Source organism: Perna viridis, chromosome 11 (genome assembly GCF_037379345.1).
Source record: "Perna viridis isolate PV_CMFRI_1.1 ecotype Kerala chromosome 11, ASM3737934v1, whole genome shotgun sequence".
Taxonomy (NCBI): Eukaryota; Metazoa; Mollusca; class Bivalvia; order Mytilida; family Mytilidae; genus Perna; species Perna viridis.
The window spans coordinates 36,133,883-36,147,749 of NC_142455.1; the positions used below are offsets into that span (position 1 = coordinate 36,133,883).

The 13,867-nt window shown below is 32.6% G+C and overlaps 1 protein-coding gene across 8 annotated transcripts; it reads left to right on the forward strand.

Annotated features, from left to right (window-relative positions):
• Window positions 1-305: 305 nt before the first annotated feature.
• LOC148603924 (uncharacterized) lies at window positions 306-13,651 on the forward strand. Of its 8 annotated transcripts, none has more exons than XM_088551301.1 (12): window positions 306-349; window positions 1,545-1,613; window positions 2,506-2,843; window positions 5,399-5,482; window positions 6,099-6,182; window positions 6,394-6,477; window positions 6,754-6,843; window positions 7,188-7,271; window positions 9,200-9,283; window positions 10,559-10,618; window positions 11,157-11,240; window positions 12,931-13,651. In XM_088551301.1, exons 3-12 carry the CDS (start codon window positions 2,798-2,800, stop codon window positions 13,311-13,313), a joined length of 1,083 nt encoding a protein of 360 aa, XP_088407427.1. In that variant the 5' UTR covers window positions 306-349; window positions 1,545-1,613; window positions 2,506-2,797; the 3' UTR covers window positions 13,314-13,651. The 8 variants fall into 8 exon arrangements, with proteins under 8 accessions (XP_088407427.1, XP_088407422.1, XP_088407424.1 ...); XM_088551300.1 differs by lacking the exon at window positions 306-349 and adding an exon at window positions 909-967; XM_088551296.1 differs by lacking the exons at window positions 306-349; window positions 2,506-2,843 and adding an exon at window positions 809-967.
• Window positions 13,652-13,867: the final 216 nt, after the last annotated feature.

The window sequence follows — 13,867 nt, forward strand, 5'->3', positions numbered from 1 at the left end:
GAGTTTAAATAGCTGATACAGCTCTTGCATGATACACTTTCCACTTATACCATCCTCCATTCCCCCCCCAAATCCGATGCTTAAAAACAAGATAGTAGACAACTAACCGGGTGTTGCATAAAGTACTCTGGAAGGGTAAGCATATCTTCCTCTGTAATTAGTTAAAAAAAAAAAACACACATATTCATGCAAAGGAACTTTGAAAGATATTGTTTCACATAATTGCGCTAATATGTTTTTCTCAGTAATGAACTTTCCCCCATTGTAAATATACCTATCAGGCTGATCGAAACGGAGAAGTGCACCCAGTACGTATTAAAAGAATTCAAATCATTCAATAGTTATCAAGGTTAGTATGTTGTGTTATATAAGTGATTTGCTGATAAAATATACGTTTATTTATGGGTGAAATGCAGTGAAAAGTTTCACAACGGATATTGGGAACATCACATATCATTTTGACGTTAGATTATTTGATTTTTTTCAAGATATTGTAGCGAAAACAAAAACGACTCAGTTCTCTGCAGGGTTGGGTATTTACCTTGTCATTATAGAAATTAAGCAAAATGAAATCAGTCCGAAAAACTTTAAACACAGACTACTCTAATGTAAAACCAATCAATTATTATTTATCTATAAAATTATGATTTTTCTACGTATTCAAGATACTAAGAAATTAAATACCCATCCTTTCTGTATTGTTATTAAAGAGTAATTACATATCACCTCTGGCGAGTCATTTATCTTATTTGTAATTAAAGGATCAGTTACGAAACTGATAATATATAAAATGGATAAAAAATTCTGATTAAATTATATCAAAGTGCACATAAATTATTTCTTACTTCTGAAAAATTAACAGTAACCTAAAGGTTCGTTTAAATGACGACTTTCGTTCTAATAGTATTCAGCAGATTTTTCTGCTTTTGTTCCACCATTGATATTTCACATGTTGGGAACAATCAAGGTAGGTTACATCATATATATTTATTTTCATTTAACGAAAGTCGAAATTGAACAAATTCAAAGTATAGTTTGTAGCGTATTATTGAGTTCGTAATATAGTTATATAAACTGTAACTGTTTTTGTTCTATTTGTATAAATACGTGAAACATATTATATATTAAGGTCTTCGTGCTTTATATAATTAAAAACAACATCAGTATAAACAAATCAAAACTTTATGATTACAAAACAGTTTCTAGACTAATTTTCTCGGGTAAATGGTAAAAATCGTCAAATTATACTGAAACATTAATAATGGAACTATTCAAATACATCAAAGTACTAGTACATGGCATTAACGTGATGACAAGAAACTAAGACGATATACATACATAATACATCGACTAAAAAAGATTACACATAAAAAACAGACGTAACACAAAAACTAAAGCAATAGCAATATTAAGTCCCACGTATTTAAGTAAGCTATAGAAATAATATATAACATAGAATTAATAAACGTAATGAAAAAAATTGAGGGTAAGCAAAATTTTGGGTTTTTTGTAATTGGAAAAGGTAAGGATATTTTTTACTTCAGGATATGGTGGAAATAACAAACAAATACCATATGACGAAATGATTTTACAACAAGTCTTGAAAGGCCAAGGTACTGCATAAAATAATTGTCATTGATTTTGAGGTATTGTTTTTTTGTTTTTTTGTTTTTTGTTTTGAATGTATCATTAAGTTCTCAAATTGTCAATTAAAGAATAAACACATGAACATCTAGGGAAGGAATTAAACCCGGTTCTTTACCTTAGTCTTTATATTGTTTCTAAACCGGAATAGTCTTAATGACATTATATTTATTTTATGAAGAACAAGTTTTGATTGGATTCTAAAGAGTAATCAAGGGAACCAAGGTTATAGCGGTAATCAAAAGAATGCAATCCATGCAGGGACAAAGACCAGACATGGAAAACAGACTTACACAACAAAGAACATAAAATAACTAAAGTCATACAAAGTAACAAAAGCAAATGAGCAACTCGGACTCCACTAAAAAACTGGGAGCATGGACCAGGTGCACCGGTAGGGTAAGCGTCCTAAAAAGTAGAACCAATATCTGATTGCTAGAGAATGAAATTTTGAAATCAAATTGTACCTGTATTGAATTGATTTTTTCCATCTCTTCTATCTCAAAGTTCAAGGCGTATAGAACAATTGTTTTGATAAAACTATTTAAATATCCTTTCCACAGATTTACAAAAAAAAAAAACTAAAAAAAAAAAAACAACAAAAAAAAAAAAAACATTGGTTTCCTTCTTAAAATAACTGTTTGTCTTTATTATGTTTATTGAAATATAATCTCAAAATTTCAAGTTTTTTTTATAGCAGTCGACATTTTGAGCGAAATGAACAAAATTAACGAGAAATAAAAAAACAAATAAACAAAAAATCAAATTTCCCCCAAAGAAACCCTAAAAATTAAATGTAAAGAAGTATTGACGAAGTTTTTATATTAATACCCTCTTTACATACACAATTGTTTATTCCAGATCCTTAGAAATCTTAAAGATTCAAATTTACCCTAAAACGAACACGAGTGACTAGCGAGTTGATTACAATTTGTTACGAGTATGAACAATCACTTTACAATAGACTAAGAGTGATTGCTATTCGTTTACAATAACAACGCACGATAAACTGCGATGGAATGCGACATTGTTACGATTTTCTACAAGCACAAGCTTTAACGGATAATTAACGAATGAGTTTTACTTTCTGTTTAGTTATATTACAAAGGATAATGATTTTTAGTGGGGTTTTCGTAAGAATTCATACAGCCATATGCATTCTTCAATTAAACATTTGTCATGTTTTACGACACAAATAAGTAAGTATCATTACAATAAACTATTTCGAATTCTTCGATTACTGGCACGACAACCTAACACACTTCGTCCTGGGAAAGCTATTTGTATATATTCGCTCAATTGAATTCGTGCTTATCCGTTAATCCATGGAAAAAATAATCATAACCATCAATAAAGATTTGTGGACATTCGTGTAAACATTTTTGACATGTCAAATTTATTCTAATCTCTTTTGTGAATCAATACGAGTGCCTGCGAATGCCTACGAGTTGTTAAGGAGTAATCAAGGGAACCAAGGTTATAGCGGTAATTAAAAGAACGCAATCCAGGGACAAAGTCCAGACATGGAAAACAGACACACACAACAAAGAACATAAAGTAACTAAAATCTTACATACAAAGTAACAAAAGTAAATGAACAACTCGGACTCCACTAAAAACTGGGAGCATGGACCAGGTGCACTGGTAGGGTAAGCGTCTTCTGCTTTTCTATAAACACCCGCCGAGTTGCTCATAAAAAGTCAAGTCCGGGGTAGACAAACGAGGGAAGGAAAACCATGAACCATTGAATAAATCAGTTTTCATGGTGCTGATGGATACACCATAACGATCCACGAGTTTATGATGACGACCATAAAACTTCTGTAGAGATGACTTTAATCTTGTAGCAACATAACCCTGTTCCAAAGGCCTATTTGTTAGAGTTACAAGAAGTCTGCGTAGTTTCGGCAAGCTCTGGCATAACGTATGAGTTGTCATATGAACACTCCATACGCAGGAGCCAAAGGGGTGTTGCCACAGATGAAAGGAAAGTTGGCAATTCTGAATGAAAAGTCATCACGTTTGTCGTAAAGTTTGGTCAATAGTTTTCCTTTACCATCGATTTCTAAGTGTAGGTCAAGATATCAGGCTGACTTCACAGTGTCTGTAGTATCCTTTATCTCAAGTTCTTTTGGGTAGATGCGATGTATCAAATCCCAGAAATTAGGATTGTTTAACGATAATACGTCATCTATATAGCGGAAACTGAGATTGAAGGATCTAGCCAAACGATATTCTTTCCTTCTGATCAGATCAGCTATAAAGTCAGCCTCATACGAGTGAAGGAATAGGTCAGCAAGTAAAGGAGCACAATTTGTTACCGTTGGAATGCCGACCGTTTGTTGAAAAACACGTCCACCACACTGGACAAATATGTTGTCGATTAAAAATTCCAGCATTTTGTAAACATCTTCCTCTTTATATTTGGAAGATGATTTGGAATTATTTCTTACAAAGTATGAGGAATCTCTACCAAGAACAATATATTTATATTTGGTGTACCATCTTTTTTTTGTTTTAAAAAAAAAACAACGATGTATAATATTTTTCAGTCGGGATTTTAACTGAGTATGGGGAATAGAAGTATACAGTGTTGAAAAATGATAGGTTTTAATGCTATTATATTCAGATAATAGTCTTGAACTAATTGTCTCCAAAAGATCTTTCTAATTTTTCAGGATCCACATTGAATTAATACCACTATGGGAGTAACAAGTGTTGTGGTAGAACTGCAAAACCCTCTTTGACAGTTGTGAGTATAGAAGTTAAAAGTTTTGAAAAAGGTTTGGTGGTACATTTTGCAGACCTAGCTATGAAACGTGTGTTTGGATTCTTGTGAAGTTTAGGAATCCAGTACATAGATGGTGAATCACGATCATCGTCCTTGATAGAGAGACCAAAAGAGGATTTATTGTTTTCCACAATCTCTTCTTTTGAGATTGTGGTAGCAGTATAGGTCTTATCACTGCTATTATTTTCTACGTCTACCTCTGATAATAAACATTGGATATAAAACTTTTTGTAGACAAAAACAATTTTGTTTTTGGCTTTGTCTGCTGGTACGACAACACATTTGTCATGTATAGTAGACAATGTTTTTGCTACATCGGGGTCTTTGAAAACTGATGTAGCCTTGGCAATCATTGACCTACTTAAAACTTTCATTCGTATCAAAATTAAAGACCTCACGGCCTTTAACCACTCTGACAGAGAATCAATGTCTTCTTGTTCTCGTTTTATCCATTTTCTTGCATAGTCCTCGACGGCATCCATAAGAACTTTAAAGTTATAATTCCAATTTATGGAGCGTGGTTCTTGGGACCTTTAGAAAGGATATTACGCAGAGATTCGTATTCGATAATGGTTAAATCTCCCGTAACGACGTGACCAGAAGGACCATATTTGAATGGAGAGGTTTTGCAAGAACAATCAGGTGGTTTAGCCTTGAACTCCTCAATCTCGAGGTTATGCAATAGCCTTTTATGATTAAGAATTTTGGATGCAATGGGTGAAGTATAGGAATATGAAATAATTGGTATGGATTTGTCTTACATGGGGGGGGGGAAATATGGGGGAATTAAAGGGTTATTAAAGGAAGCCGACGAGTTAAACACGAATGCTTTAGAATGACTACTTATAGATTTTTTTCATAAGGATTTGTAAGAAAGATCTGTGTATATGAAGGGGTATAAGTGACAAAATGTACTTCAATGGTTCTGCTTTCATTGTACTTTTTAAAAATTTTCTGTTGTAGGTGATCTACAAACAAAATTTGCTGTAATTGATAAAAGAGAAACAGAACAAGAAACTATGTACAAGCATATACTTGAAACTATAGGTATTTACAACTATATGTAGATTGTATGTTTTGTGACACATGTTAGACATATGTTCTGTTTTCATATATAAAAGTATAAGATTTGGTAATGAGATTTCCAGAAAGCCAAGCAACAAATAATTAAACTTTTACAGGTCACCTCGCATACATACTAGTATTGCAGTTTAAAATGAATGATGTCGAGGAAAGAACGTTTTGTCTAGAAAGCCAGTTTAACGTTATGTCATTTTTAACGTTTCAATACTATCTTAAGGTTTTTTTTTAGCAAGTGCTTTTTCTTATTTTGATATGTTCATCAATTTTTAGTACAAGGAGAGTAATAACAAAAGTCTAGGCAATAGTCATAACGAATATTCAAAAAGACAATATCAAGGCAAAGACTGGAAATTCGGCCCTGTCTTTGTGTAAGATATTTCCAATGGAAATGGTCGGTTAATCCATATTTTATGGCGCGCTTCACCTCGCTCTTCTATTTCGGAAAATTATAACCGGTATATTACAACATAAACGGGCAAAATAAAATTGTCACCGGTCAAAGTCGGTATTCAAGACAATACAGCCGTTATGAATAATAAATAAGTGAAAATAACGTATTATGATACAGCTTTGTATTTAGGTCAATTGTTAAGCAGAATCGGTAGCCTTGAACAGAAGGAAACACAAAGTGAAAACGAACTTCAACAAACTCAGAGAGTGATTGGTGAATATTGTATTTTTCTTGAATATTTAGATTCTGAAATAGAAATCAGAAAAGTTTTCTATCATTATAGATATGAAACACTTTAACATTTAACAGCTAAATCAACAAATAAGTTACAAAAATATGTTTTCTTATGTAATGGGGCTCGCGTTTTTTTCTAGTTTTGAAATATTCAAGTTTCTGGATAAATCAGATTATTCTTTTTGTTTAGGTCAACTGTTAAACAGAATCAGCAGCTTTGAAAAGAAGGAAATAGAAAGTGAAAACGCTCTTCAACAAATGCAGAGAACAATCGGTGAATATTGTATTTTGTTGAATAATTCGATTCAGAAATAAAAGTAAAAATTCAGAAAAGCTTTATTAAAATAATCACTTTGAATATGATATACTTCTAATTGAGTTCAGCTGATCTATTAAATAAAATAAAATAAAGTTTTATTACCTGCACTATGCATTTAAGCGTTTCAGTTCATTTTGATATGAAGCATTCACAGAGACAAATCAAATTATACTTCGATTGTGACAATGTTATCAGTCATGCCTAGGTTTTAATTATTGTCTATTTTTTTAGATAAACTGGAGGCAAATATCCAAGCTAAACATGTCGATACAAGTACTGGCCAAATTCATGTTACAAATAGTCAAAACATGAATAGGATAGGTTTGAACTTCTATACTGTCATTTCATTGTTATTACAATATGAATGTGTAGTCTATGGAAACAAGTCTTACTATATGAAGGTTTTCAGAAACCTTACGAAATTATACTCTATTCAATTTTTTCGTTTTTCCTACGTTAAGCTCCCGGTGTTTTAACCAAGATTTTCCTAATTTGGTACATTTATGACCACTACTTGCATCCAGATACAGGGCAATGTGTGTTTAATGGGTATTACAGTTTTATGACTCTAAACGTAAACTCAATAAGCCAATATGTATAAGTGATGATATGTGTGTAAGTTAAATATTTAGCTGCACTATGAATGTTTTAATATAAATTCATAGATCAACTAGAGGCGAATGTATCTGTCATAAGTAATTGGAAAGCAGAGAAAAACAGTATGTTCGATCACATTCAAGAAACTATGGGTATGTTGGAAACTATTTAACTTATTCTTTGTCAGTTTAAAGAAATAAGAGTCTTTTGCTGCAAGTCCAAAAATCGCTCTTTTCAGAATAAAGACGATGTTTGTTTATGAATATTCTTAGGTTCGGATAAAATGTTTGTCAACTCAAGTAGTAAAATGTTAATTCTCAGTAAGATGGATTGTACTCTCGGTCCTAAAGAAATGGTTGATGTCATTCCCGTATTTTTTTTTTTGTTTTTTTTTTGTGGGAGTTCGTATTGCTAGTGTTTTATTTTCTTTTGTGTTACACATTCTTTTCCTTATCAGTTTTATATGTTATCTATTCGGTTCGCTACATTGTGTATGTTGATAGTCTATCTAGTCTTCTGCTTTCACGTTCAGCCAAGCACTTGGATTATGACAAAATGTAAAAAAATAAATGGGCTAAACTAAAATATATAGGAAGATAATAATTTCTGGTAAACAAAACCAACAAACATATATAAAAAAAAATACAAGGAAAACTTAATTTAAATTTTAGAGCACGGTTCGGATACATTCTTTTTCAATACTACAAATATTTTCACTTCTAACCAAAATATGATATTATGAGTAAAAGAGATATTTTTGTTACATATGAATGTAATAGCCCTTAACGAATCTCAACTACTTCATTACGAATTCAACGAATCCAAGGTAAACATCATATCGAAAACCCAAGTAGTCATTTATTTTCGCTTTAAATTATTACTCGTGTAAGCTGGAAAGACTAATTCTTCAGACGAGTTACTTACAATTACAATGATAAACTACGACCAAAAACAAGCTTTACTGTTTCACGGTAGCGCACCTCTTTATATTAAATTCGAATACATGTACTCTAGAAAATGTTGACAACTAATATTCGCGAAATTACAATTACAGTATCCATTTATCATCTACTGTTTTTATAACAAAGACTTAACAATTTGATATATTTATATAAGTTACATTAATACAAAAACAATAATACAAAATATTTCATTTATACAAAACGAACATTTAAAATACCAACACTATTTTCTCTTTATACTTTATACTTTGTATACTTCTATTTCCCATACTCAATTAAAGTCCCGACTCAAAATATTTTACATCGTTGTCTTTACAAAAAAAGTTTCGGGGATTTTATACATCATATCTACCCTAAAGAACTAGAGATAAAGGATACTACATACATTGTGAATTCAGCTTCACATCTTGACCCACAATAAGAGATCGATGTTCAAGAACAATTATTGTCTAACCTTTACGACAAACGCGATGACTTTTCATTCCGTATTGTCAACTTTCTTTCATCTGTGGCAAGATCCCTTCAGCACCTGCTTATGGAGTTTTCATATCACAACTCATACATTATACCAGAGCTTGCCGTAACTTCGCAGACTTTTGTACCGCGCTAGACTTCTTTCAATTACATTTTTGGAACAGGGTTAAGATTGAAGTCATCGCTACAAAGATTTTATGGTCTATATCCTAAACGCATGGATCGTTACGGTGTATCCATCTGCACCGCCACGTCAGATTTATTCAACGTTTCATTTCTTCTTTTGTATACCCCGTACTTGACTTTTTATGATCAGCTATGCAGATGTTTCTTGAAAAGCATAGGACGCTTACCCTACCGGTGCACCCGGTTTATGCTCCCAGTTTTTTGCGGAGTCTGAGTTGCTCATTTTACTTTTGTTCCTTTGTACGTGTTATTTTGGTTATTGGCCTTGTTGTTAGTACCTGTAAATACAGGGTTTTCCATGTCTGATCTTTTTCCTTGGATTACATTCTTTTGATTTCTGCTAGAATCTTGGTTCCCTGGATTACTCTTTCTAGATATGCTTATTATACCTTATGTATGATATCAACGATAACCAAAATGTGAAGTTTGGTGTTAAATACACATCACTTTGTTTTTAGTTGTATTGCAGAACACGACAGACAAGTGTTTACAAAGAAATGCTGTTCTTGAACATCGTATCTCACAAATAGGAAATTCAAGTGGTAATTATTTCACATATAGTTATAAAATAATATAACATATAACTCCATACATCGGATACCAAAATAACAATATGAAAAGAAGATACAGAACTATAAAAAAACAGAAAACATAATCAAATCAAAATCCCAAAATGTAACAATATATTAACGGAGTTTGATTTGATCATGTTTGTGTTTTCCTTATTTTGCATATGTTTGCATTTCAAGATTTCACAGGGGTACATATAATGTTTCTAGAATGTTTGTCAACCTTCCCGGGAAATCATCTGGACTACTAAATAAAGAGAGTCGAAGTTTAACCGGACAAAGTATAATCATCATCTATTAGGGAAGTTGTGCGGAAAAGGGGAAAAGTCTAATCGAATCTCTCGGGCATCCCCGACATCGGTTCTTAATTTACTATTAACTAATCAACTTCAGCCGCCCGACTGTTTCAAATTAGCTGGTTTATTTATTCATTCTAATACATTGGGAACTCTACATGTATTTGAAGAGCCCCCTCCCCCCGCGGCTTAATCTGAAGTCATTAAGCCGGTTTACTTTACATGTACGAAGTGAGACCTGTACATCTGAGTTTTTTTCTTATTAATTTATTAAAATCTTTTATTTTTAAAAATATCCCCCACCAGTGCCGAATACAAAAAGCTTAGACCCTCGACATGAACTACACGAATTAAATAAGAAAACAAACCAAAACAAAAAGCACACTATGTCTCACCAAATTCACTAATCACGAGTGACTAAAACTTTTTTCTTCAAATATATGACCGAATACAATGTAGATATTCTCTTATGTGGATTATTTCTTTGTTTTATGAAGTCAGTCAAAATTGCATTAAGAATATATATTAATGATATGCAATCGACACATTCCACAAATGATGAAATGGATAGACATGGATTCATGACATAAATTTTAATTGTTATGTGCTAAGGGTGTGGATTGAGAAACACAATTCTGTATGCATCATTTTGGAACAATTTTTTTGTTGCTTTTTTGCTTCGAGAAATTTCCAAGGGAAATGAATTCATAATTACTACACCATCATGTTGTGGATGGCTATGAAACCGACCATAATTGTATAAAAAAAACGGGTTTTTTCTTAGGTTTACAACAGACTCTCAATAATTCTAGTATATATTTTATACATAAACAGAAAAGAAATAGGCATCTGTGCTGTACATATTTTATACATCAAACTAATGACTCGTAGAGAAATGTTTTAAACAGTCAATAATGAATCAACATCTAATAACAAGAAATTCTTATATCAGATTCGAACAATGTCATACAGAAAATCCAAATGAACCAAGGAGTTATGCAGAGTAAGCTAGGTATGTTTTTATTGTTTTGCCCCACTTTCACTCTTCTCTTCTATGGACTAAATTTGTATGTTCCGAAAAAATGTGTATATTCAAAATTCTATGAAACTCAACACATTGGCAAATGCTCATAGCATCATAGCTTTTTTCCTCTACTTCAGAAACAGAACTGTGATATGCGTAGCCATTTTAAAGACAAACGCCATAAAGTAAATGGCTTACCTAGAGGGGTACTGTTTTGACAACAGATTTACCTAAAATTTCACGGCTGCATTTTGATTCTGCCTTTTTACTGTTATGTATAGGAAGCAATTTACTGTAATGGAAACTGTAGGTTAAGCGCTTTATAAAACATTTTCTAAGTCACCATTTCCATCATCGGTAATGCCTGTACTAATTCTGGATCATTTCGATCTTTCCAGTTTTTACCTTTATATTGTGATTTGAAATACGGACTTTCTTTTTGACTTATACCAAGAGCTTACCAATAAGGTAATTTTCAAATAAACCTTTATCTTACAAATCTTTTTTTTTCATTTACTGATTCAAGATAATATGGAAAATAAAACAAGCGATGCTGAAAACAATCATAGATTACTACAGGAACGTGTTCACCAACTGGAAATTGCTAAAGGTAAAAATAATAGATTCGAAGTCGTGAAGAAGAACCTTATTAAAGATAATTTCTAATATGCTTATGTCAGCTGTAATGTAATCCAGGGACAAAGACCCGACATGGAAAACAGACATACACAACAAAGAACATACAGTAACTAAAGTCGTACATACAAAGTAACAAAACCAAATGAGCGACTCGGACTCCACTAAAAACTGGGAGCATGGACCAAGTGCACTGGTAGTGTAAGCGTCCTCTGCTTTTCTAGAAACACCCACCGAGTTGCTCATAAAAAGTCAAGTCCGGGGTAGACAAACGAGGGAAGGCAAACTATAACCCGTTGAATAAATCAGTTTTCATGGTGCTGATGGATACACCATAACGATCCACGAGTTCATGATGACGACCATAAAACTTCTGTAGTGATGACTTCAATCTTGTAGCAACATAACCCTGTTCTAGAAGCCTATTTGTTAGAGTTCTAGTGGTGCGATACAAAAAGTCTGCGTAGTTTCGGCAAGCTCTGGCATAACGTATGAGTTGTCATATGAACACTCCATACGCAGATGCTGAAGGGATGTTGCCACAGATGAAAGGAAAGTTGACAATTCTGAATGAAAAGTCATCACGTTTGTCGTAAAGTTTGGTCAATAGTTTTCCTTTACCATCGATTTCTAAGTGTAGGTCAAGATATGAGGCTGATTTCACAGTGTCTTTAGTATTCTTTATCTCAAGTTGTTTTGGGTAGATGCGATGTATCAAACCCCAGAAATTAAAATTGTTTAACGATAATACGTCATCTATATAGCGGAAACTGAGATTGAAGGATCTAGCTAAACGATATTATTTTTTTCTGATCAGATCAGCTATAAAGTAAGCCTCATAAGAGTGAAGGAATAGGTCAGCAAGCAAAGGAGCACAATTTGTTCCCATTGTAATGCCGACCGTTCGTTGAAAAACACGTCCACCACTCTGGACAAATATGTTGTCGATTAAAAATTCCAGCATTTTGTAAACATCTTCCTCTGTATATTTGGAAGATGATTTTAAATTATTTCTTACAAAGTATGAGGTATCTCTACCAAGAACTATATGTTTGTATCTAAGTTCACCATCTTTTTTGGAAAAACAACGATGTATAATGTTATTTAAGTCGGGAGTTTAACTGAGTATGGGGAATAGAAGTATACAAGTATAGAAGTGCAGAACTAATTGTTTCCAAAAGATCTTTCGAATTTGTCAGGAAAAAGTGGCTAAATGTGTATAACCGATAAGTATAATTCGCAGTTTTTTTCTAAACCATTGTCCATAATCAGTGGCGTATTTAGAACTCTCGTTGAAGTTCTTTAAGAGTAATCAAGGGAACCAAGGTTATAGCAGTAATCAAAAGAATGTAATCCAGGGACAAAGACCCTTAAGTATCGGCCAAAACGATTTATATATAGGACTTTCGTGCTACACCTTTTTGTTCAGATTTCTGTGTCTTCATTTTAATACACTGTTTTTTATTGGTTTGTTTCTCTCATTTTCCTCCTAATATTTATATACAATCTCTAAAAAAATAGATGTGTTTCGCTTTGAAGTCAGAAAACATACACAAACAACAAAAAAAATCAAACATTATTGTATTGTACCAATGCATAGTTTTAGTTATATCAATTGAAAATGAAGTAATATTTTCTAATGCTATACATAATTTCTTTTGTAGGTCACGTGGTATTTACAGCTACTAATACAGCTGATTTTAGTGTTGGTGTTGGTCATATATTGCAATTTCGAACCATGAAAACCAATATTGGTAATGGGTACAATATGCACACCAGCGTTTTCAAGGCGCCGGTATCTGGAATGTATGCGTTTTATTTCATGATTCGAGTCCAGAATGGCTACATTTGCTGGATTAATCTTGTTAAAAACGGTCAAACGATTATGACTGCATGGGGCCGAGATGATGGAAAGAGTCCGAATTTTGGATTTTTTCGCTTAGATGCAGGAGAGTCAGTTTGGCTTGAACGAGGATCATATAGAGGAAGCTGCAGTATAGACGAATTATCATCGTTTTCTGGCTTCCTATTTTATTCACTTCCTTAATATCATTATCCTTTTTTTTCAGTAATTTTGTACTTTTAATTAAATCAATATGACCAATTTAAATAATGTCACAATGTTGATATCGTGAAAAAAGACAACAAAACTAACAAAAGCATCACTGAATATGACCAACAAGTGCTGTTTGATAAAATCTACTATGGTAATTTTTTTGTTTTTTTTTATTTCATGTTCTGACTTCCTTTTATTTACAGAGATATTGTGTGACAAAGTTACATGTTTGAGACTAACAATCCATTAACATATGATGTGTATTTATGATTTGAACATAATCTATGAGAGATAGAGAGATAAATCTAACATAAATTCAGTTTACACTGTGCTGAGTTCAATTGTTTAAGCTTTTTCTTTGTTGTGTTATTGTACATAAAGCTAAGGTTAATACACGGATGTGACAATACTTCATTCATGCAAAATCCATATAAGTGTCAGCTAAGGTGATTCGTTGAAAAATACAAAACAGACATTTCAAAACAGTCATCGGTTCGGATTCAAGCGTATAAAGATGAGGATATTGTATGCATTCTGTATTTTAT